The 23,348-nt window shown below is 37.6% G+C and overlaps 1 protein-coding gene across 1 annotated transcript in view; it reads left to right on the plus strand.

Annotated features, from left to right (window-relative positions):
* The window catches only part of LOC103030887 (dapper 1-B), a 35,526-nt gene extending 19,746 nt beyond the window's left edge, over nt 1-15,780 (plus strand). Inside the window, exons 2-4 of the mRNA XM_022679786.2 lie at nt 6,587-6,707; nt 7,788-7,880; nt 8,301-15,780. Coding sequence (XP_022535507.2) covers nt 6,587-6,707; nt 7,788-7,880; nt 8,301-9,760 — 1,674 coding nt within the window. The 3' untranslated portion in view covers nt 9,761-15,780. The remainder of the gene's footprint in view (nt 1-6,586; nt 6,708-7,787; nt 7,881-8,300) is intronic.
* Nucleotides 15,781-23,348: the final 7,568 nt, after the last annotated feature.

Here is a 23,348-nt window from a genome sequence, read left to right on the forward strand (position 1 = left end):
TTATTGTAAACATTTATGCGGAAATACAGAGCTCTGAAAAAGTATTTGCCCTTAAAGATTTCTTTATTTTTGTCTTTTTTATGATGTAGTCTTATTTTTTTGTAATTTACCTGAATAAAAAAAAAAATCCAAAAGGAGCTGTAAGGATCATTAAAATAATTGGATGTCAACAGAGACTGTCACTGGGTAGACTATAAGGTTCTAAAATAGTTTCACTTGTAAATGTTTTAGATCAGCAAACAAACTTTAATATAAGACAAAGATTACATGAGTAAATATAAAAAGCAGATTTTAAAAGGGCATGGACAACTCATCCAGAAGGTCACAAAAGAACCCATAACAACATCTAAAGAATTGCAGGCAATACCAACCTCAGTAAAGGTAAATGTTAATAATAAGAGGTCAATAATAAGGAAGAGACTGTGTGAACATATGCCAGCAAACACCCTTATGATCCCCAGGACTTTGGGTAAATATTCTGTGGACTTTTGGAAGGTGTGTAAAAATGCTTGATTGTAGTCGTTGTTGTTACCATGGATGGCACAATCAAGTTACTAGGTTTAGGGGGCAAATTCTTTTTCACACAGGGCCAGGTGAGTTTGAATAGATATTTTTTTTTAATTAATAAATGAAGTAATCATTTAGAAAGTGCTTTTTATATTTACTCAGGTTATATTTGTTTTAAATATTCTATATATATATATATATATATATATATATATATATATATATATATATATATATATATAATAAAAAAATTGCACATTGCAACAGATCCACCCTCATACTGTATCTATCAATTATTGCTTTGGTCATTAAGCTGTTACGACCACAGTGTGTGTGTGACTGAAGGCTGGCACGTGTGCCGGGTCCTGTCTCCAGTGGTGCGGGGCTCTGAGGCTGAAATAGACGTACACAAGGTTGTGGGTGTGAGCGCTGGTGAAGCAGCTGGAGTGTCAGTGCACCTGAGCGACAGCATATGAAGATTAATTATGGATAAGAACTAAAGGTCTCCAGGGGAACAGAGGGCAGAGGCTGTTCACCAGAGTGTGATGTCGTCTCTGAGCTCATTCTGAATCACTCTCTCACTGGAGGACATCATTATATTATTATATTATATATTTGATTTGATATTATAACTGCTTACATACACACAGATCTGATTAATGAAGACTCTCCTGAAATACAGACAGGCCTGTTTTCATACAGTATAGTTCAATATAGTTCTATTTTTAATACGTTGTAGTTTACACAATGAAAAAAGTATATTCTGCACCTATTTTCCTTCAAATACAAACTGATTCCTTTATGTATTGTAGGGCTGCAACTAACGTTTATTTTGACAATTGATTAATGTGCTGGTTATTTTGTATTATATATTGGATTTTAATTGGATAAAATGGAAATGTATTTATTAATGTAATTTATTTAATATATATTTTACATATTTGACCAGACACTGTTCAGATAAATATAATATATATATATTTTTTTTTTAAATTAAATTTATTAATTTAAACTCTTGGGGTGGAGTTACTTTAACACTAAAGCGAGTGGGACCATATGTTATCTAGGACAGTCGAAACCACCAGAATCTTAAAAAAACATTTTTTATATACATTATCCCCCTGCGGTACAGTAAGGTTTTTAAAAACTCCAGCAGCACTGCTGTGTCTGATCCTCTCATACCAACACAACACACTAAGTTCCTATACACCACTCGCAAAACGCATAGTATTGTAATAATTATCCAAAAATAATACTTGAAAACATTGTCTTTGGACACGCACTTGTTCTAATTTTATATCAAGACATGCATGCAAGACAAGGCTTTCTTGAGAAGCACTTCACCTTGGCGGCGGCGCGTTTGCACTGGAGCATGGTATTGGTTTTTAATTGTTTAGACGCTGGAGAAGAATCAGTTTAATGGATGGAGCGCTGAAGGCATTGGAACGTGCCAGAACGGGAAAGCGAACTTGGATGATTAACCGCACAAAGCATTGATTTCCCTCTAGCTTCACTCTCTCTCTCCTCTCTCTCTATCTTTCTTTTGTCTCTGTCGTTCTCATTTAAGCTCTGCCATCAGTCACTCAAAGACGTAGCCAGGGCAGCATTATGCTGATTTTCATTAATTTCAGTTGGGTGGTGTTTTATTGTGCTTCGTCTGTGAGTTTTTCAGCGTATATCGGATTGCAGTGTGAGTGAACTGAGAGGACGTGTTGTGAAGATTTCCTCTGAAGGCAGTCGTCAGCCTGAAGCACTTCTGAAAGGATGACTCTTTTGTATGGGACAGAAAGCAGCGTGGGTGTAGTTGGTGACAGTGAAGAATCCATTATGTAAAATCATTCCAGACGGTTGGTGTGGAATGATTCCTGGAGAACAGGGGAGGCTGCAGACCTGTGTTTTGTACCTTTCTGTGGGATATGAGATCATCTTCTGCCTGCTCTCTGTACAGTGTGTTTTTGTGTGGGCACTCTGTAAATCTGGGTCGTCTGAAATCGAGCGCAGCATAAATGTGCTGCTTTTAACTGCACAGTTCTCAGTTTTAGGCCTGTGTTTGTCTTCACAAGAAAGCAGAGATAAAAACAGCTTAGGACTTGGACAGAAGGCAAGGACCTCTGCGTCACTGGGCTAAAATGATGCCGCTCTGCAAAATGATGCTGCAGAAGAAGCAAACCAAGCCTGTGTGTATGCAAAAGGAATCAACAGACAGTAATGAAACTTGGTGGGTGGCCATGCCAGACTGTGATGCAGTGTCTTTGCTATTGTAACAACCGGAAAAGCATGCCCTGCATGGCTCAAAACGTGTAATAGACATGCCCTAATTCTCTTAATTCATCATAAGTGTGTTTTGGGTGTAACATAAAATAAACCAATCAGTGTTCACTTGCCATTTAAAAGGCAGGTGCGCTCTGTCTTTGGCAGATTGGTATTTTAACAGTGCAGCACTTCTGCTCTTCTCAGCAGAGACAACTGACCTGCTTGTTCACGCTGTGAAGGTGCCCGAGCAAGTCATTCACTTGTATGTGTAATGAGACAAGGCGTATTCATGGTGAGCACCTGTGTTGCCAAGAGGGCAATAAACATCTGACTGTTGATTTATGTCAAGGGTGTTTTCAGTCAGTGGCTCACCTGTGTTTTTTACTGACAAGATAGCAATCTGCTAGAAAAATTTACATGAACACACCTCATTTCCAGACCACCATGCTCACTGGCTCACAAGACAGACGTTCTACAAATGGAGAAAGTCCAGCACTGTTGCTATTCTCTCTAGGAGTGATTGTCCTGTAAAGATGACGGCAAGAGAACAGCGCAGAATGATCAATGAGGTGAGGAAGAATCCTAGAGTGTCAGTTGAAGACTCACAGAAATCTCTGGCACATGCTAACATTTTTGTTGACAAATCTTTTCATTAAACAAGAATACAGTTCATAGGAGGACACCACGGGGGAAGCCACTGCTGTCCATAAAAACATTGCTGCACGTTTTAAGTTTGCAAATGAGCACCTGCATGTTCCACAGCAGTACTGGTTAAATATACTGTGGACAAATGAAACCAAATTTGAGTTGCTTGGAAGGAACACACAACACTATGTGTGGAGAGAAAAAAAGGCACAGCACACCATTATCAAAACCTCATTCCAACTGTGAAACATGGTGGAGGGGGCATCATGGTTTGGGGCTGCTTTGCTGCCTCAGGATCTGGAGGGATTGCCGTCATCAACAGAAAAATGAATTCCCAAGTTTACCAAGACATTTTGCAGGAAAACTTAAGATCATTTATTCACCAACTGAAGCTCAACAGAGGATGGATGATGCAACAGGACAACGACCCAAAACACAGAAGTAAATCAACAACCAAATGGTTTCAACAGAAGAAAATACACCTTCTGGAGAGTCCTGACCCCAACCCAATTGAGATGCTGTGGCATCATGACCTCAAGAGAGCGATTCACACCAGATATACCAAGAATATTCAGCTGAACTGAAACAGTTTAGTGAAGAGGAATGATCCAGAATTCCTCCTGACTGTTGATCAGGTCTGATCTGCAACTACAGGAAATGTTTGGTTGAGGTTTTTGCTGCCAAAGGAGGATCAACCAGTTACTAAATCCAAATGTTCACATACTATTTCCACTCTCACTGTGAATGTTAACATGTTGTGTTATAAAAAAGCATGCAAACATATAATTTTTTGTGGTATTAGTTTAAGCAGACTGTGTTTGTCTATAGTTGTTACTTAGATGAAGATCAAAACACATTTAATGACCAAATTAAGCAGAAATCCACGTAATCCCAAAGAGTTCACATACTTTTTCTACAATTGTATATATTACTATATGTGTGTGTCTGTGTGTGTGTGGTTTAAATAAAGGCTCACTCTGCAGTTTCCTCAAGAGAAGCCTCACTTACTTTAAATTATTGATGTTCCACTTGAATGCTTTTGCTCGTAGCTTATGTAACAGAATCCAGCAGCATGCATGAACACACCGGAGCACGCATACAGTCAGCTCACGCCACGTCAGCCCCCATGTCCCCACTGCGTTCCTGCAGCCATCCACCTCTCTGTTATTGGGCCATGTCTCACACCCCACCGCCTCTGATTTCTCCCCGCAGCAGCAACAGCGTGAGAGTGTGTGTGCGTGTGTGTGTAGAGGAAGAGCATGAATGATTCAGTGTGTGTCGGAAACATGCAGCCGTTTTAGTCTTTCCAGAATTATTGCTTCCAATACCGCTCTCGCTTCCGGCCTAACGATTTCCACTAATTAGCAAACTTTACATTGCCAAGATAGGCCGTAAATTATGGATTGTTTTTTGAGGTTGCATGGTAACGTTTGATTGGCTGTCCGGCAGAGAGACTGTCACAATAGATTTCCTTTGAGTCGGAGAGATAGTGCTCGTCTCGGTGGGATCCTCAGCAGGCATTAGAGTCTGAGGAGCTGCTTTCCACCAAATCAATTGGATGGGGTTGAGAGAGAGAGAGGATGATTGTGTGATTGTGTGAGAGTGTGTGTGTGTGTGTGAAGTGTCCTCAATAGATGGCCAGCACAATACTCAAAGCCAGTTGTGTCTGGGGATGTTGTGTTACTCACAATCGGAGTTGTCAAGTAACAAAATACAAACACTTCATTACTTTAAGTAGAAATGTTGGTTATTTATACTGTACTTAAGTAATTATTATTCAGGCGACTTTTTTCTTCTACTCTTTACATTTTCATACAATTATCTAACTTAACTTTCTACTTCTTACATTTTAAAAATAGCCTCTTTACTCCTTTGTCATTTCAGCTTGTCTTAACCCCTGTGTGGTGTTCATATTTTTGTTACTCGTTTACTTTGTTACTTGTATTTAATTCAGCAAAATAAAGCAATTCTACATTAAAATGCTTTACACATGCTTGCTTCACCTAAATTGCAAGCAATATAAACAGCTTACATGGTTAATATTTGCCCTTTACCTTTCTTATGTTACATTTCTTTCAAAAAGTGCTACTCTTTTTTTATTAGTTTTTTTTTTAATAAAATGTAAAAGAAAATGAATTAAACTCAAGATATGAGTAGAAAATTTGTTTAGTTTCAAATTTACAAATGAAGCAATGTTTATTAGCCCTTGGCCAAACATACTGTATGTAGTATAAATGGTTGGGGGGGGGGGGGGGGGGCGTACAGTGTGTGTTTATCGAAAATGTGTTTTGATATATGTTTTTCACAAAAAATGAGCCAATGCCAATGAGTTTGAGTTAGAAAAAATATTTTGTTTAGTATCATTTGATGAAAAATGAAAACGGGTCTCACAGACCCGAACACCACACAAGGGTTAATTACGGCTTCTCTTCATTCAAAAAAGCCCCTATCCAGAGGCTATCCAAATCTCTTCATCCAGATAGAGTGAATCTGACTGTGATTGGATGTAGAGAAGTATAAACATATTCCATTCTAACACCCTATTGGTTTATACAGGATCCATCACTCCAAACACACTCCAGAAAGAACTTAGCAGATGTATGTAGTCTAGTATGAAGATGATCTGTGCAGAGACTCAAGAGAACTTGAGACAAATGTCTAACTAAGCTTCTTTAATATATTTAGATTCTACTAAAATACATTCATTTTCAATAAGTATATATGCAGCTAAAACACGAAGCCTGGTGCAAAATCCCACATTTTTCAACATTAACATTTCAATATAACATTATAGTCATTGTGGCTTTTAGAAAATAAATGTTTTAGGGAGGGGGTGTAGAGTACTATAAAACTATTATTATTATTAGTAGTAGTAGTAGTAGTAGTAGTAGCAGTAATAGTAATAGTAGTAGAAGGGCTTAATTCTTGGATAATAACCTTTATATTATAGCTTACTATACGCTCTCCATCCAACCTGCCTGAGCTTGAGCTGTTTTATAAAGAAGAATGGGGCAAAAATCTCAGTCTCTAAATGCACAAAGCTGGTAGAGACTTCTACTCAGCACCAAATTTTCCTTGTATTAATTACCCACTTCAGTTCACACTATTCTCTGTGGAGGACAGCGAGGTCCGGACCTGATCCCAGCATCCACTGCTCTAATCTACCCTTTTCATTCTGCAGAATCAGCTCCAGGATGCCCCCGGTGCCCTGATGCAGGTACTGCAGCAGCAGTTTAATGAGCTGAGGGTGGACACGTGTGACCAGAGTGCAGATGATGACCTGGACAGTCCCTCCAGCTCAGGTACTCCCTCTACAGGCTGGAACTGTTAACTGTTTTCTTTTGTGTGTGCTCCCATTGCTGGGGCATGGTGTATAATGATGGTTGTTAACATTTCTATTATATATTAGCTACAAAAACAGCTAATTTAATTTTTGTAGATTATGTTCAGACAACCTCCATTTACATTGAAGTTATAAAGAATATTTCTTTCCGTATTGCCATTTTAAATGAGCAGCAAAGCAGAACAGAGCTCAAAAAGTGTTTAACAATTCAGAATATATTTTATATTTTAGCTTCTTGAAAGCAGCAACTTTTGCTTAGATGACAGCTTTGCACAACTGGCTGTCACTTCACTTAAACACCTAAATACTTTACAGAGTATTTTGGTTTGATTAACACTTGTAACTTACTACATGATTCCTTATATAAATATATATATATATATATATATATATATATATATATATATATATATATATATATATATGTATATACTAATGATCAATATGTAATGAAAATAGTAAGGATACAAAAAACATTTTTGGCTAAAATTAAAAACTCATTTTGCCACTCACCACTTTACCATTGCGTAATTTAAATCTATTTACTTGCCTAAATGTATTTTTGTCTGTCTTATCAGAAAAAGCAATTCTACAATTGAAAAATATGTGTTAAACACTGAACATTTTTTTAAATAAACAAGTTATTATTCAGTAGAAATTATTTGGTCATTTCACTTACTGAGCTTAATTCTAAATCTGTTTTTTCGTCATTTTTGGCTTATTCATTTCCTTTTCTGAATATTTGGTGCATTCCTAGTAAACTGTGGCCTTTCGGGAGGAGTGAATAGAAGAAAAATGCAGGATATTGTATGCAGCATGTTTGTAAATTTTATTATAATTACAAAAGTCTGAATATCTAATAATGCGTAATTAATCACTACTGAATCGCTGCTGAATCTGCAGTAGCCCTTATCTGTATATTATGGGAACCCAACTGGGGAGGCGTGTCAAATACTGCCTTTTCCTGTTTATCATTGGGCCCTGTGTAACTGTTTAATATTCTATGCATGATTGCTTTTGTTTGTGTGTGTGTCCTCAGGTTTTTATGAGCAGAGTGAGACTCATTCCCCTCCAAGGCGCTCCAGCTCGTCCCCCAGTCTCTCCTTCTCCACTCACAGACCCAGATCAGTGGGTCAGTATACGCTCCAGGCGTTTATACTTATTATACACATGATTTCCTCTAAATACCACTGATAAATTAGACTCTGCACTGATTTAATATGGTATGATTTTATATTTCATGGTTTTTGTTCTTAATTAAATATTTTCCAAACCCGTATGGGGGACTGTTATGTATAAATATTGCAATACAGTACAATAGACCTTTTTTTTAGAATTTTCTCTGAAATTTGTCTACAAAAGACTATATAAGGAACACTGAAACAAGGGGGCTGTATAGACAAACTGAGTGTTGGAAACTCAGTGTTTATATATAATGTATAAAAAGACATTATATATATATATATATATATATATATATATATATGTATAAATACAGATCAGCATATTTAGAACTACATACTGGATCTAAATACACTTCTTTCATCCTCAGATGCCTACATGTGGGACTGGGAGAGTCAAAGGGATCCTCCCCCTCGTGCTGCCATGCCACGTTCCTTCTCTGCCCCCTACCCTCCTCTAGAGGGCATCGCAGAGGGCACCGAGGAGGAAGAGGAGGAGGACGATGTCGAGGATGGAGCTTTGTGGTCTGAAGACCAAGAGGTGAATGAAGATGATATGGACCCCAACGTGGAGGAGGATGAAGGCCCCAGTGAGGAGGTTGACGAGGATCCCACTGTGGAGGTCGATCAGGACCTCCTGACTGAGGAGGTTGATGAGAGCCCTGTTGAGGAGATAGATGAGGGCCCCACAACTGAGGACATCCAGCAGGCCATGCGGGTGGAGGCCTACATTTTGAGCCTCCTACAGCGCTGTTCCCTCAACCCAGCTTCCAGCCCTTCCCGAGGACTCAGCTGTACCCCCGACCACTGGGAAAACCTACATGGATATGCATCCAACACACCCAGCTACTATGACCCTACACCTGGCCACCCTACACACTGGCAGGAGTGGTCTGCCCTCAATGAGGAGGAGGAGGATGGTGGAGAAGAGCCGCAAGAAGGGTACTACATGCCCCATCTGAATGCCCAGGATGGGGTACCATCTCTAAGATGTGAAAATCCAGAATCCTCCTTAGAGATGGATCAATATGGAACTACGGAGAATTGCTCCAGCAGTAGCGACGTTGACTCGCTTCAGCACCAACGAGGCTACCTGGAGCATCCTCGTGCAGGGTTAGACCACAGGACATCATCACGCTACATCCATCCTCGTACATCTCTGTCTCCACCCTTAACCCCCCAGGCAGCTGACCAAGAGTGGGAATCTCGACTGTCCAGATTGCATCAGCAGGATAGGTGGGAGTCAGTCGGCGAGCGACGTGACAAGACAACACAACGATCCCAATCTGAAGGAAGCTTTCATCCACAAGGATGGACCGCCCAACCAGACCATAGGTACTATACTGTAGGACGTGAACAGGAGAGGGAAGGACACCAAGTCAGTGATGACAACTATCTGTCTAATCAGCGCCTCTGGAGTTCCTCTGCCGACCTCAGCCAAGAGGAGGAGGAGCCATTGCCGCTCAGAGAAGATGAAACTGTGAGCAGATATGTCCGCCTACCTGGTAACACCCTACCCCTTTCAGACTCTGGCGTACCTTACAATGAGCAAAGCCAGCGTTCGAGAAATAGGGCGAATGCCAGAGCTTCCCAAGCTGATGGTTCTGACTCTAGTCTGAGTGAAACATGCTCTCCAAGGTCCACCAGTTCTGTGTCCAGTGACTCAGACGAGAGCGGGGGCCTCGTCTGGCCTCAGCAGCTGCCTCCACGTTTGCCCACGTCCTCCCAGAATACACCCAGCACTGTGGTCAAGATCAAAGCTTCACATGCACTGAAAAGGAAGATCATGCGATTCCGTTCAGGATCGCTCAAGGTTATGACTACTGTCTAGTCATACAGCTGTCCAACTGTGGATTTCTAGCCCATGCCACCCAATGCCAAATCACTGATAATCTGCTCCAGTGCTTTCTTCAGTGTTTGATGGTTTATAGTGGCAAAGAAAATCGTACAACATAACATGTAATGACCAGTTGGTCAGGGCTGAGATCTAGAGGCAGTGCAGGCCTTTGAATCAAATCTGAAGCATGTCTTTGTCTTCAGAAACCATTGGGTGGTTATATCAGTCCTGTGACTGTAGTCATGTAAGGCTAAAATTGGTCATCATTCAGACATTGGTCAACTTTCAAATTAGGGTCCTAATATAAACACAGCACAAAAATGAAGGAAATTTGTGTTTGGTAGATTATTTCTTTGTTGTGCTTCTTGGCAGTAATCTTATACCATTGGAAAACTGGCCAGATCTTCTCTGCCATTGCCAAAAAGCTTATTCTGCTGTCACTATTGACACTTGTTTTGAGCTTCTGGTAGCCATAGAGGCAGATAGTCAGGTGTCTGCTCCAAAAATCGACATGCCTTTTTCGACTTTCAAGCTGGTGTTCCACAAAACCAAGTTGCACCATTACTTGGAATGAGCCCTAGCACCATCTTCGAATTGAATTCCAACTTCCATATAACCGCAAAGTAGATTTCCAAAATGTTCATTTTGCACAACCCATGTACTTAGCTCTGCTGCTCATTCTACAAATGCATGTTCCTTACAAACGCAGCACCAATTAAAAAGATAAATTAACAGACTTTCCAATGGTATATGTATTGTTACAACAAATAAGTAATCTACTAAACCCAAATTTTCATACCTTATTTGCTTTGTTTTATGTCCCCTTACACTGTTACACTATTGGCTATACTGCTGACACCAATCAGACCATCGCCATAGACTGGGGTTGGGCAACAAGGGCTGGAGGTCAGCACAGTTTGCTCATTTCTCTTCCTCTAATGCACCAACTAAACTCAAGTGTGTTGAGCAGGAAAAGCACCAAACAGTGCCAAAATCCAGTCCTCCAGGACCAGGATTGCCTACCCCTGCCATCAAACTATACCCAATTGCTACATACACCCAATTCATATCCTTCTATAATATCCTCCTGGTAAATGCAGCTCAAGGCCAGCTCTGTCTGCTCTTTAATGTGGTTAAAATGTAGTTGAAAGCTGAGCTAAAACACTAAAACACATGATATGTTGGTAAGCTAGCTGGCTCTTGACCAGCATAGGGCATAATACATTGAATCATCCTGGTTAACTAGCTTGGTGACGATGCTCATGCTGGTCAACCAACATGGCCAAGCTTGGTCAAACAAGTTTACAAGCTTGGTCAGGTTGATCAATTTAAAACATATTGGGTGCTGGTCAGGGCAGAAGCTTAACTGGTCAACTAGCTTAACCAGTATTGTCCAAAATGCAACAAATTAATGAATTATTAGAACCATCTGCCAACTAAATTAGGATGTGATTTGCTTGCTTGGGGCCTGTCAGTTTGCCTACACAATTCTCAGTATTCTAGGCCAGTAGTTGTTTTGACAACAGAACCATTGTCGATTTCACAGGTATTATTTCACAATTTACTGATTTCCTGAGCGGACATTGGTCATTTTCACACAAAACATAGACAGGAACACCAATCCACCAATTATAGATACACCCAAATTGACCAGTTAGAAACTGTAAGCAGAAGAGAGTTTCTCAACTGTGCTGTATTATTGCAAAGATTTGAAAGTAACATTTTGAAAGAGTTTGATGCATATGTCAAACTTACTTTTGGAGTACATTTTTAGAAGGTACAACTTGCGAGAAGGTCAAGGATGTACAAAATAAACTGCCAGTTTTGTTTTTACTCAAAATCTAAAGGTTTTGGCATCTTCACTACATCCTACCAAGCTCCTCAGCTTAATGGACAGTTGCCAAGACCTGGTGTGTGTTGATTGATTGAGTCTTCAGAGAGAGAACTGTTCTTCTAACGACTTTTTTGTCTTTTGGCTTTTGTGCTCGCTCTGGGCACTCATACCTCAGAACCTAATGGAAGTCTTGGACAGAGATCCCATCCTGCTGCTGCTGCCGCCGACTTCATCCTGTCCTGGGATGGGCAGAAAGACACTGAAAGACAGACACTACGCTGCACCTTATTACTGACTTCGCTTTTGATTTTGTTCACTCGTGGTCTCGTGCTGCTAAAACAGTCTACGTCTCCCTCAGGCTCATAGCCTAGCCGGAGTACAGCTGTGTGCTGCATCAACACAGCAAACGCTGAATTATCTCTCTCCTCGTGTTGATTTTAATCTAACGTGATTCATTTAAATCCTGCAGAGATCAGATAAACACGGCAGACGCTAATGTGACACTGCTAATTTGACTATATAATTGAATAATACTGTGCAAAGAGAGATTCTCTGCAAAATGAATGTTCTTTAAAGCCAGGTTTTAATGAGGTCTTCACCAATATTTTCACACAGTTTTATTTTTATTTTTTTTTATATATATAAAGTGCCTGAAGTAGGCATTAGGAGCTAATTAAGTACTTGCTCTAGGCTTTTCCCTAATTACTGTTTTCTTTTTGCTCTGTCCTACTTCAAACTGGGTTGGTAAACAGTGATACACTATATGTCCAAATGTTTGTGGACATTCCTTCTAATTATGAAGGCAGTCACTGATACAAGCTCTATTCGGACAGGATTAGATTTTTAGTGGGTCCTGGGGTAACTTTCTTTTTTGTGGGGGGGTCCTCTGTGATTTTATTCCAGTTCTGATTGACCATGTACGTGTTTTTCTCAGACGTCCTCTGAAAAAAAAATTACAGGCTGAATTATCTACTGTTTTTCGCTGAACTCTGTGGTCCTCCAGTAATTTTAATACCGTCCAGACTCACATGTCTGAGTTTAATAAAGTAGCTAATTGTCCACTGCCACGCAGCGTAATTACACTTTGGGTGCACATTTCCACAGAGATCCACGTAAAAAAAAACACAACAGCGAGTGGAAATGGAGGAGCTACTGAACAGCGATGTTTTGTTGCAGAGAAAAGCCAAAAAACTCACTGGTCCTCCTGTTTTTTCAATTGCAGTCCAGATGCAAGAGTTTTATCACTGAGTAGAAGTGTGAAATACTTTTCACAGACATCCTCCTGAGAAACTAATCCCCAACGGATAGGGCTACAAATGTGCAAAGGATTAATGACACACACAATCTAGACACACAAATCTAGACACTTTAGAGAAGTGCAGCCAATAGAATAGGACTTTCTGAAGCAGATAATAAGCCTAATGAACCAACTGGCACCAGGCCTAATACTCATCAGGCATGAACTAGAAGAGTATTAATCCAGTCACTCCAACAAAAGCAGGATACACTCTTTTTTAATACCTATGATTTCAGAAGAAACTATGATTATGCAGGTATATACATTTGTCCATATAGTGTACTATACTGTTCATATAGTGTCATAATAAAAATACCCTTTTTTTAAGTTTAGAGTATTATAATAGGTTTGGTTTAATCCAGGACCACTGTACACTACGTATATTAGTTTCAATACATGTATTTTAATATTCTGCCCGTTTACAACATACCTGCTGCACATTGGTGACATTATGCAGTTTGCTATACGCAAAAGAGACTTTAAACAGCAACAGCTTGTGAGAAAGCTACAGCAACAGTAAAATATTTTTTCATTATAGCTATCACGGGGCTGGACAGTAATTAGATATCAATATATATATATATATATATTGTGATAGAAAATATTACTTTAACAGATATATGCTTTATAATGCATTTTTCAATATTTTAATATCACTCAGAACCCAACAGGTACATGTCATGAGTGTCATGACATGTATCTTATCTAACCACTGACCTGCCATCAACTATAAGCAAGTAATCCAGCTCTGAACAAGCTAAACAGTTATCATGACTGTAAACATGATTCAAGCCTAATGCTGGCTGTTATAATTACAGTAACAGTATGCTACCCGCACAGTAACATCACAGCTAACATCACATTTTTAGCATGTGTCTAATCTACCATTCTATTTGTTAAAACACAAGTTCAAAGTAAGGTACAGACATGATGCACATTTACTAACAAACAACAGCAAAACCCTTTCTAAAAACTGCACTGCCATCAACCTGTCATCAACTATCAGCGAGTAATCCAGCTAAAAAAAACAGCATCTCAGCTAACTCACACACAGGCTGCTGTGTCTGTTAGCAACACAGTTTTAATATTCACACACTATTCATAGTAAAAGTTACCTTTTTGTGACTTTTTTGCCAAGCCTATTATGAGGGTGTCATTAATTATTCTCATAAAAAAAATAAAGTCAAAATACAATAATTATTTTTAATAACTAACTTAAACTTCATGTTTTTACGACTGCTTTTTTGAGCACTTAGCCGAGCTGCCACTGCTGCTTACAGGCCATTACATGGTACAAACTACTGTTGATGTCATCTACACTTACGCTAAAACCAACAATGTTTAAATGAAATCTCTCGTTGAAAAAGCTCGTACAGTTTGCTCTGCTTGCTCTTTGCTCTGTTGGTGACTGACTTGATCTATGGTGTGTTCGGACGGTCTCTGCTAACTCAGTCAATTATAAACATAACTACAGCTATATATATATTTTAAATGACTGATAAAATCTGATATTGCATAAAAACTTGCATTCAAACAGCAGTCAGTGGCCTGTCTTACTATTAATAAATTCAACAACTTCTAAAATCAGTGAACCTTCTTTTTGACTCATGGACTTTTGGTACATAATGAGAAACTCTTATTTTTCAATGTAGCTGAGCATTTACAAAAACAGGGATCAACATGCCAATGAAAATAATAACTACATTTAAATATTTTAAATTAAAGGCATTAAAATAACAGTGAATAAAATATGAAAATAGATCAAAACAATAAAAAATAAAAATAGAAAGGAAACTAATTAATCAAACAAGTTAAAACAAAATAGTTAATAACAAAACTATTAAGAAAACAATAATAAATAATACAATTAAAAAAGGAAATAAAAACAAAGAGAAGGACTAAAACTAGAAATAAAAGCTTAGAATAAATAAGACTTTCATAATAACTTATATAATAAGAATACCACAGTGACTCAATGTGCTCTATCAAAATGTTGAGGGGAAGTTAAAGGGTTAATGGCATTTTAGCCCATGTGATGAAGGAATGATAATTATTAGATAGTAGAAGTGAAAAGCCTAACAGCTTGTACTTTCCAAGAGGCTTTTCCCCCTGTAATATTTACATAGGTGACTATATCCAAGATACCTCTCCCATCGGATAGGTCTTCAGGAGATGGACTTAAGGCTTTATTTGTTATATTATATAAAAAAGCATTAAAAGCCTGTTTTTCTTTACTAAAAGAGACACTATAAAGCAGAATGCTACAGGGTATATTACAGTATATTCAGTATATATCTCAGTCCTTCAGAATGGGCAGGAGATGTTTATTTTACCAGCATTAGCTTAGTGCTAACCCTGTGAGATACTCCATAGAGTCTCTAGAGGGAATTTGTATTTGTAATTTTTTATAGCCAAAAACTAAAAGCCTTGATTTGTTATGTCAATTTGTAAAGCTGTTGGTCTATAAAACTGAAAGTTTTGAGTTTTCTAGGACCATCCGAATGCACCATTACCTTACCTGCATCTTACCTTTAGAATCACTCCTATGGCCTCCTATTTGTATGAGCTCCAGTAGCGCCACCTAGTGTCCTGGAGGATTGTGACTTGTCACTGTCTTGCTATAGCACTGCCAAACTCTACACAGGAGGGGTGAAATCCCTCCAGCTGTAAATATCTGTACATAAACAACCCTTTGACTTTAACTCTAGCTGTGAATGCACTGTAGACTCTCTGTACATAATGAAACGCTGCCTTGCCTGCATTTGTTACGCCAGCATCTCCAGTCTTTGTCATATAGTGTTTTAGAGACACATTTTGTAGTACCTGGAAAAGCATTTCCTGTTCTCTTTCTCTGCATGTTGATAATAAACTTTATTTATAATATGCTTTGTTGTTTATTACTCTTGGATTTGCATTATATATAATGTGATTTGTATAATTTGTTCTAGATATTGTAGTTGAAAGATTTCTTACTAAATATTGATCAGACATTAAGATTATACAGCTCTGGAAAAAAATAGGAGACCACTTCAGTTTCTGAATCAGTTTCTCTGATTTTGCCATTTTTAGGTATATATTTGAGTAAAATGAACATTGTGTTACAGACAATATTTCTCCAAAAATTCCAAATATTTGTATTTAGAGCATTTATTTGCTAAAAATGAAAAATGGCTGAAATAACAAAAAAGATACAGGACTTTCAGATCATAAAATCATAATGTTTAAGTGGTTTCTTATATGTTTCCAGAGCTGTAAGTAAGGTTGGGCAATATAAGAACAACAGACAGACAGACAGATAGATAGATACTTTATTTGTCCCGAAGGAAATTTAGGGCATTAGTGCATATGTTAGTCTATATTAGAAATATTAGTGCATCTCAAAAAATTATATATAATTTAAAAGTTACTTTATGTGAAACTCATACATTATGACAGTAATTGCACACAGAGTGATCTATTTTAGGCATTTATATAATTTATTGTTGATAATTATGGCTTACAACCAATGAAAACCCAAAAATCAGTATCTCAAAAAATTAGAATATTAAATTAGACCAATTGATACTATCTGCAGTGTGGGCAGTGTGCCAAGTCCTGCTAGAAAATTTAATCCGCATCTCTATAAAAGTTGTCAGCGATGGAAGCATGAAGTGCTGTAAGTTTTTCGGGGTGCAGTGTTTTCCCAGAAAATCTTACAGTGCACAGACAAAAGTATTTTTTTTTCTTTTTTAAATGATTAATAAACAAAAAATAAGAATAATAATTGAATCTTTTATTTTTCCATTAATGTCTGATGTTTTAGGTTTGGGCTATTATATTGTTTCAGTATCAGTATTGAGATATTTAGGCAGGTATCGTATTAGAAGATACTAATGTGCAATATTAAATAGCCTGGATGCAAATAAGCAAAAGTAATTATTCTGTCTAACATTAGTCAATTCAACTAAACTCATCATCAAAATAAGTTGTATTTAGAAGGAAGTGTCTGATTGTAATGCTATTCAAAGTAAGAAGATATACGAATATGCAACAAGTAATTCTGCACCATGCCAGATGTCTTGGCATGAAGTTGTAGAGGTTCCTCACGGTGTCCTGTTTTAGAATGGGGGTATTGTTGTAAAATAGTAGTGGCATTGAGACTGATGACTGCTAAAACAGAGATCTGAGTCTATAAGTACCCAAAGGTCATGTGCTAGTTTTAGATTTTTAATGGTTGTAGTCTGCAGTATGTCTGTGCCTTTCATTTCTATTTCTGAATAATAAACTGTAACCTCTGTTTTATATTTATTTAACTGCAGAATGCTGCGACCCATCCACTTACTGATGTGCTCTCAAGGCACTTACACAGTGAGTCATAGCGAACATAGTTATTCAGGCTGAAGGTCAAGTACATGTGAGTGTTACCTGTGGTAAGACATCCCAAAGTCGTGAAGGATTTGGCCAAGAGGGATCATAAATAAATAAAATCTGAGTGGCCCATGTAGCAAACCCTGGGGCGTACCACAGGTCTCTGACACAATTTCAGAAACCTAATTTTCTAGTTAAAATATGTAGTTTCATCCTTGCCTGAATGAATTCAACCATTTTAAGACTGCTCCTGAGAGTCCAACTTAATTCACAGATCTACTGTATCTATGTTGGTGAATGAAAGCAGACGTCTGAAGTGTTTAATGATTCCTAAAGCTCCTTCCTAAGAATCTATATACACATATATTCATGAATTTGAAGTTTTTTGATAAATGAACTTTACCTCTTAACCATTTATCAAAGACTCAAATGCCATGGTAATATGGGCCGTTCAATTATTTATTTGATCTGTTTAAGCTGTAAATGAAACTGGGGCAGAATGAGTATAAAACATACATTTTTTAATACTGTAGAAGAAAATGAGCGTTTGGCACAGACATTTATTTTGTTTTTAAAGGTTTTTCTGAAGTTCAATACAGTTAAATTCAAATGTGTTTAAATAGGGCTTTTTACCACAAAATTAATCACAAAGCAGCTTTACAGAGATACGGGTCCAAGCTCCTTATGAGTAAACACCACAGTGATGGTGGCAAAAGTAGAAAAGGAAAAACTTCCTCACACTAGTGTGGAAGTACAGCACCAGGACAGCACAAACAAATAACATAGCAACAGAGAGATAATAGGAAGCGATAGCTAATGCAGAAAGAGGTAATGAATTGGCAACATCAAGGGCAACAGGAGAAACAGGGCAGTATGGCCGCTCCTAGACAGTGCTCTGGCCCGCTTGAAGAGTTGGGCCAGAGCATACCCTTGGATTCGAGTATAGCGTCACATCAATTTCAAAAGTCAGGGGCGCAAAAATACCAGGTGGAAAAAATTAACCTGTGTTTTTTAACATTTTGCGTGTGTAAAACTTCTCACGAGTGCAAATGTTAAGCTCGTGAGTAAAAAGAAGGGTAATTGTGTGCGTGCTAAACAAAATATTGCTCTCAAGAGGGTTGTTTGGATTTTAGCATAGCTAGTTAGCTAACTCTTCCTTTTTCTCTGCCCATCTCTTGCTCTTGGATGTAGGCGGTCCATCACAAACCCTGGAGATATCAACCAATAGCATTCGCTAAGGGGGATGACTCTGACCCTGCCCCCAAACTGTCAGAACCACCCCTTTCAAAACTCGAGTGCAAAAACAGCAGCCGCAGGTAATTCTTATAGCACACGAAGAGAACTGTGAATTAGAGAGGGAAAAAAACACACAAGCTCAAAAGCAATATTTTGTTTAGCGCACACACAATACACTTTTTTTTTGCTTTTTGAAGTTAATTTACACACACAAAATGTTAAAACACACTGGTTATTTTTTTTTCTCAGCACGATTCAGCCAAACCTTGCTTAGTGTGAGTACAACCTTACTTTCAACCACATCTTTTACAGGAATGGCTGTGAAAGAAGAACGTACTAGTGTGACCTTTCCCCAGTGGAGCATGTGTGGAGAACACTGAAGCAAAAAAAATAATAATACGGCAATAAGGTTGATTGCAGGAAAATTGGACAGAATTATACCTTTAATATATTGCTTTGATATCCTCTGTAGCGAGAAGAATGTCAATGCTTTATTATCAGTTTTTTTTATATGTTGCAGGGCTGAAATACAGGAATGGATGAATTTTAATAGATTTATTAAGTTTGAACAGAAAAAAAAACCCTGAAATATATTGGGTTTGTACTGTCTGTAGAGAAATAATAAAAACAAAATAAAATATAAGAAACACTGTGCATTAAAAAAATAGCATTTTCCTTATTGTCTTAGCTTTTTCTTACTAGTTGGCATACTAGTAATTGTGTAACATTTGCATTTTAAGTAAAATCCATACTTTTATCTAATTTTCAGCAGTAAACATACTTCAGGAAGAGCATTAAATATTACTAATAATTGTGTATATTATGTTCTAAAAAAGAAACAAGTGAAAAGAACTTGTTTGTGTGTCGAGTTCACGCCACATTTTGAGTAAATATGATGAAAAAAATATGGTAAAGTTTACTTAATACATTACACTAAACATATATCCTCCCTATTGGCTCCTGGAATCGTTTATTTGCATAATGGGTTTAGCTCGCCAACTTTCCCTCACCATCATTGTGTAGTATTACCCACCGGGGCTGCCTTTTCATTTTCACTTCATATAACAACTGACTGCCTGGGCACCTTGTTGTAGGCCATAAGAGTAAGTTACTAATTTGTTTAATGCAAGGTTTGATCTTGTGCTGAGTTAATTTTCCTGTGTAATGTGAGAATATTTTTTTTATATTGCGATAAAGTTTTGAAAGTTAAGTAAATTCCGATTACTCATACTTTCAGTATGAGTAGCGTTAAAGTAAAACCATTTAAAGCATATACCATTTTTGACCTTTACCCATCACAATTACATCTAGTCTATTTTTATATAGATTTAAGTAAGGGATTTTTTCATTCATTTCTACTCAATATTATGTTGTGTTGAGCTAAATGTGATTACTTATATCTACTTAAATGTTTTACAAACTTTTACTCAACTCCATCTTTCCATCTTTAAAATATACTCAATATTATTAAGTGTAAAAATGTTTTACAAAAAAAATTAGTACATCGCAGTTTTAATTTTGTAGAGTGTAGTCAGGAACATCTAAGGAACCACCAGAGTGTTCAAAAAAAAGGAAGAACCACTGATGGCATGACCTCATTAACCTAACGTTAAGTCATGAACGTAGTTTACGAAAGGTCCCTCATTGGTTTGTTACTGCATTGCGTAATCCGGAGCTGCATCTGTGGAAACGTCATTAGTCTTTAAATACAGTATATCCGGATGTATTTTCCTCCCAACCATTTGACGTCTATCCACGATCTGTGTTGTGTAATTCCTCAGTACATCATATGGGAAAGAACATCATCATCTACTTTGCGTGATCAGCAGTGGATGAGAAGTCACCGGGGTTATGAAATCACACCATCTTCTATTTCACTTCTCCTATCATTCCTCTTACTTCAGAGTGGTTGCTATGGAGTTCAGTTATATTTAGCAGAACAGCCATGTTATCACGGAGAGAGCGGTTCAGAGAGGCATAGAGAGGCTGTTAAGTGAGGTTGCCACAGGACATACGTCTGCAAACCTTTCATAACTGCTGTTCCCATTCAAAACGTAACATTGTGTTCATGTCACCAGTCAGTTTTGTATTATGAAAAATATCTACTGGGAAATTCCTAAAATCCTGTTTTTTTTTTTGTATATTTTATAATATACTCTCATTGCACAAAGAAAAATAGGTTTTATATATAAGAAAACATTGTAGAGGTTCTTAATTGATCCTGCAATAATCCTTGAGCGTGAATATTTATGTACTGGAGTGGGTTTTTTTTTGTTGTGTTTTCAGTGGTTACTTTTGCTGATATTGTAAATGTCTCAATGACCAAACTCGGTTGGTTTTATCCTGTGAGTGATGCTGTTGAGCAAAACAATCTTAAACATTGGTGAGAGCACTGAATGCACTAGTGCTCACTGGTAGCACTACTGCACACACTCTTATATATATTAAATATCCATTCACTTGGCCTGGCAACTCAAGGAGGCAGTTTTAAGCCAATAGTGCCATTTTTCCAAAGAGATAAAGCTGTAAAAGGAAACACATTCTTTCCTAATTAAGTCTAGTAAGAAGAACCATTTGGCTCTTCTTAGGCTGTAAAGACATCTTCAGATAAAGCACCTTGTCAGGCAACGCACTCACAGTATCTAAAGACAGGAGGAAACAAAACAAAAAGAGTGGCAGTATTTAACCAGTATTTGGCCAGTAAAAAAAATACAGTTTTTATACTTCAAAAGGTATTCTCACGTCACATTTTTAATTTTTTAGGAAAGCTGAGTTCAATTTCTCTAGCTATAAACTGTCCTGATTACTGTCAGATCTGTAGAATCAAGCAATTTAAAAACAGATGTCATCTATCAGTCTGGATAAGGTTGCAAAGTCATTTCTAAGGTTTTGTGATTCAAGCAAACCACAATGAGAGCTATTCATCACAAATGGGGAAAACATGGAACACTGGTGAACCTTCCCAGGAGTGGCCTGCCAAATGTTCGGCCATCTGTTTGTGACCTCAAGCTCAGACGTACTTGGGTTGCTGCAGGACAATGAACCAAAGGACAAAAAACAAGTAAATGGTAAAAATAAATAAATGAAGGTTTTTGAGTGGTCTAGAAGTCTACATTGAGATGCTGTGGCATGATCTTAAACAGCAAATTCAGTGCGCCTGAATTAAAACAATTCTGCAAAAAAGAGTGGAACAAAATTCCTCCACAGAGAAGTGACAGACCCGTTGTCAGTTATCGGTAAAACTTGGTTGCCGAGTGGCACAACCAAGTTATTAGGTTTAGGGGGTTAACACTTTTTCACACAGGACTAGATTAGTTTCATATATATTTTTTCTTTAATAAATAAATGTATCATTTAAAAAAGTAATTTTTGTATTTACTCAGGGTATCGTGGTCTGATATTAAAGTTTGTTTGATAACTGAAAAAATAGCAGTATTACAAAAAAAATCACAAAAAAGAAATCTGTAGGGGGGGAAATACTTTTTAACGCCGCTGTAAATATATGGAGGCATTATGGAGGTAGGTGCAGTAGCTAAGATACAGAATAAGCCAAACCAAAACCAAACAACATATGTGGGAAAACGCTACATTTGGGAAACATCAAACTGCTGATTGAGTAGATTTTGTAGCCAACACAAGCACATTTAGTTCTACAAAAAGAATTTGCTGAATAAAAAAACTGAGGTTTGCAACCATGGCTATGAAACTGCAGCGACAACAACTGTGAGACTTTAGAGCCACAATATGTGTCCAAAATTGTCTGGATCACTAAGAAAATTGTCCTCATGAAGTGAAAACAGAAAATAGCATTAACATCAATCACTGGAAAAATTTATTAACAGACTCTCTCTCAGTGTTGGGCACGTTACTTTGAAAAAGTAATTAGTTATAGTTACTAGTTACTCCTCCAAAAAAGTAACTAACTGAGTTACTCCACTAGAAAAGTAACTAGTTACCAGTAAAAGTAACTATTGCTGTTGCTTAGTAGCGAGACACACAATGCATTTTGGGACACATTTAGCTTGCTTAGTAAGCAGCGATGTTTACTATAAATCATGATGCATTATGGGAGTTTTTTGTGACCTCAAAATCACGTTTGAATCGCCCCTTATGATTTGGACACTCAAAGAAAAATGGCTGACATACTCAATAGTGCCCTAACTAGTAAATAGGGAGCCATTTCAGTTGCAGCCACACACTTGCGCCTTTGTCTGTATGCGCGAAGTTAAACAAAAAAAAAGTTCATTGAGCGGCTAAAGTGTGGGAACGGGGTGTGGGAAATGGTAACGGCGTTATAGTTACAGTCAGAGTAATTAGTTAGATTACTCGTTACTGAAAAAAGTAACGGCGTTAGTAACGCTGTTTATTTCAAAGCCGTTACTCCCATCTCTGCTCCCTCTAGACACGCACTCAGAATCCACCAAAAACACAGATTCAGACCCAATTTGGACACATGAAATTCAAACATTACAGTAAATCAGAAAAATCCAACACAAGATAAACCATAGCAAAATCATTAGTTAAAATTGCACATAAGTTCATGATTCTGTTTTTTGTTTGGCTATATTTTGCCATATATATATACATTTGTATGTCTCTTTCTTTCTTATTTTTTATATATTTTTCTCTCTCTTTGTTTATTTGTTCATTTGTTTCCCCCCATTGTACCCCCTCCAACCCTGAACCCCCCAACTGTCTCTGCTTACAAATATATATATTGTTGTAAGCAAATACATACATTACCATGGGGTATAGGGCATTAAGCAGTGGAGTAGTGGAACTGTAGAATGAATCTCTGGGATGTTTCTGAACTTTGGGGATGAGTCAAAGAGAAAGAAATACAATTTATTTTGGAATGGTTATTATCT

The sequence above is a fragment of the Astyanax mexicanus genome, chromosome 9, assembly GCF_023375975.1.
Source record: "Astyanax mexicanus isolate ESR-SI-001 chromosome 9, AstMex3_surface, whole genome shotgun sequence".
NCBI classification, from domain to species: Eukaryota; Metazoa; Chordata; class Actinopteri; order Characiformes; family Acestrorhamphidae; genus Astyanax; species Astyanax mexicanus.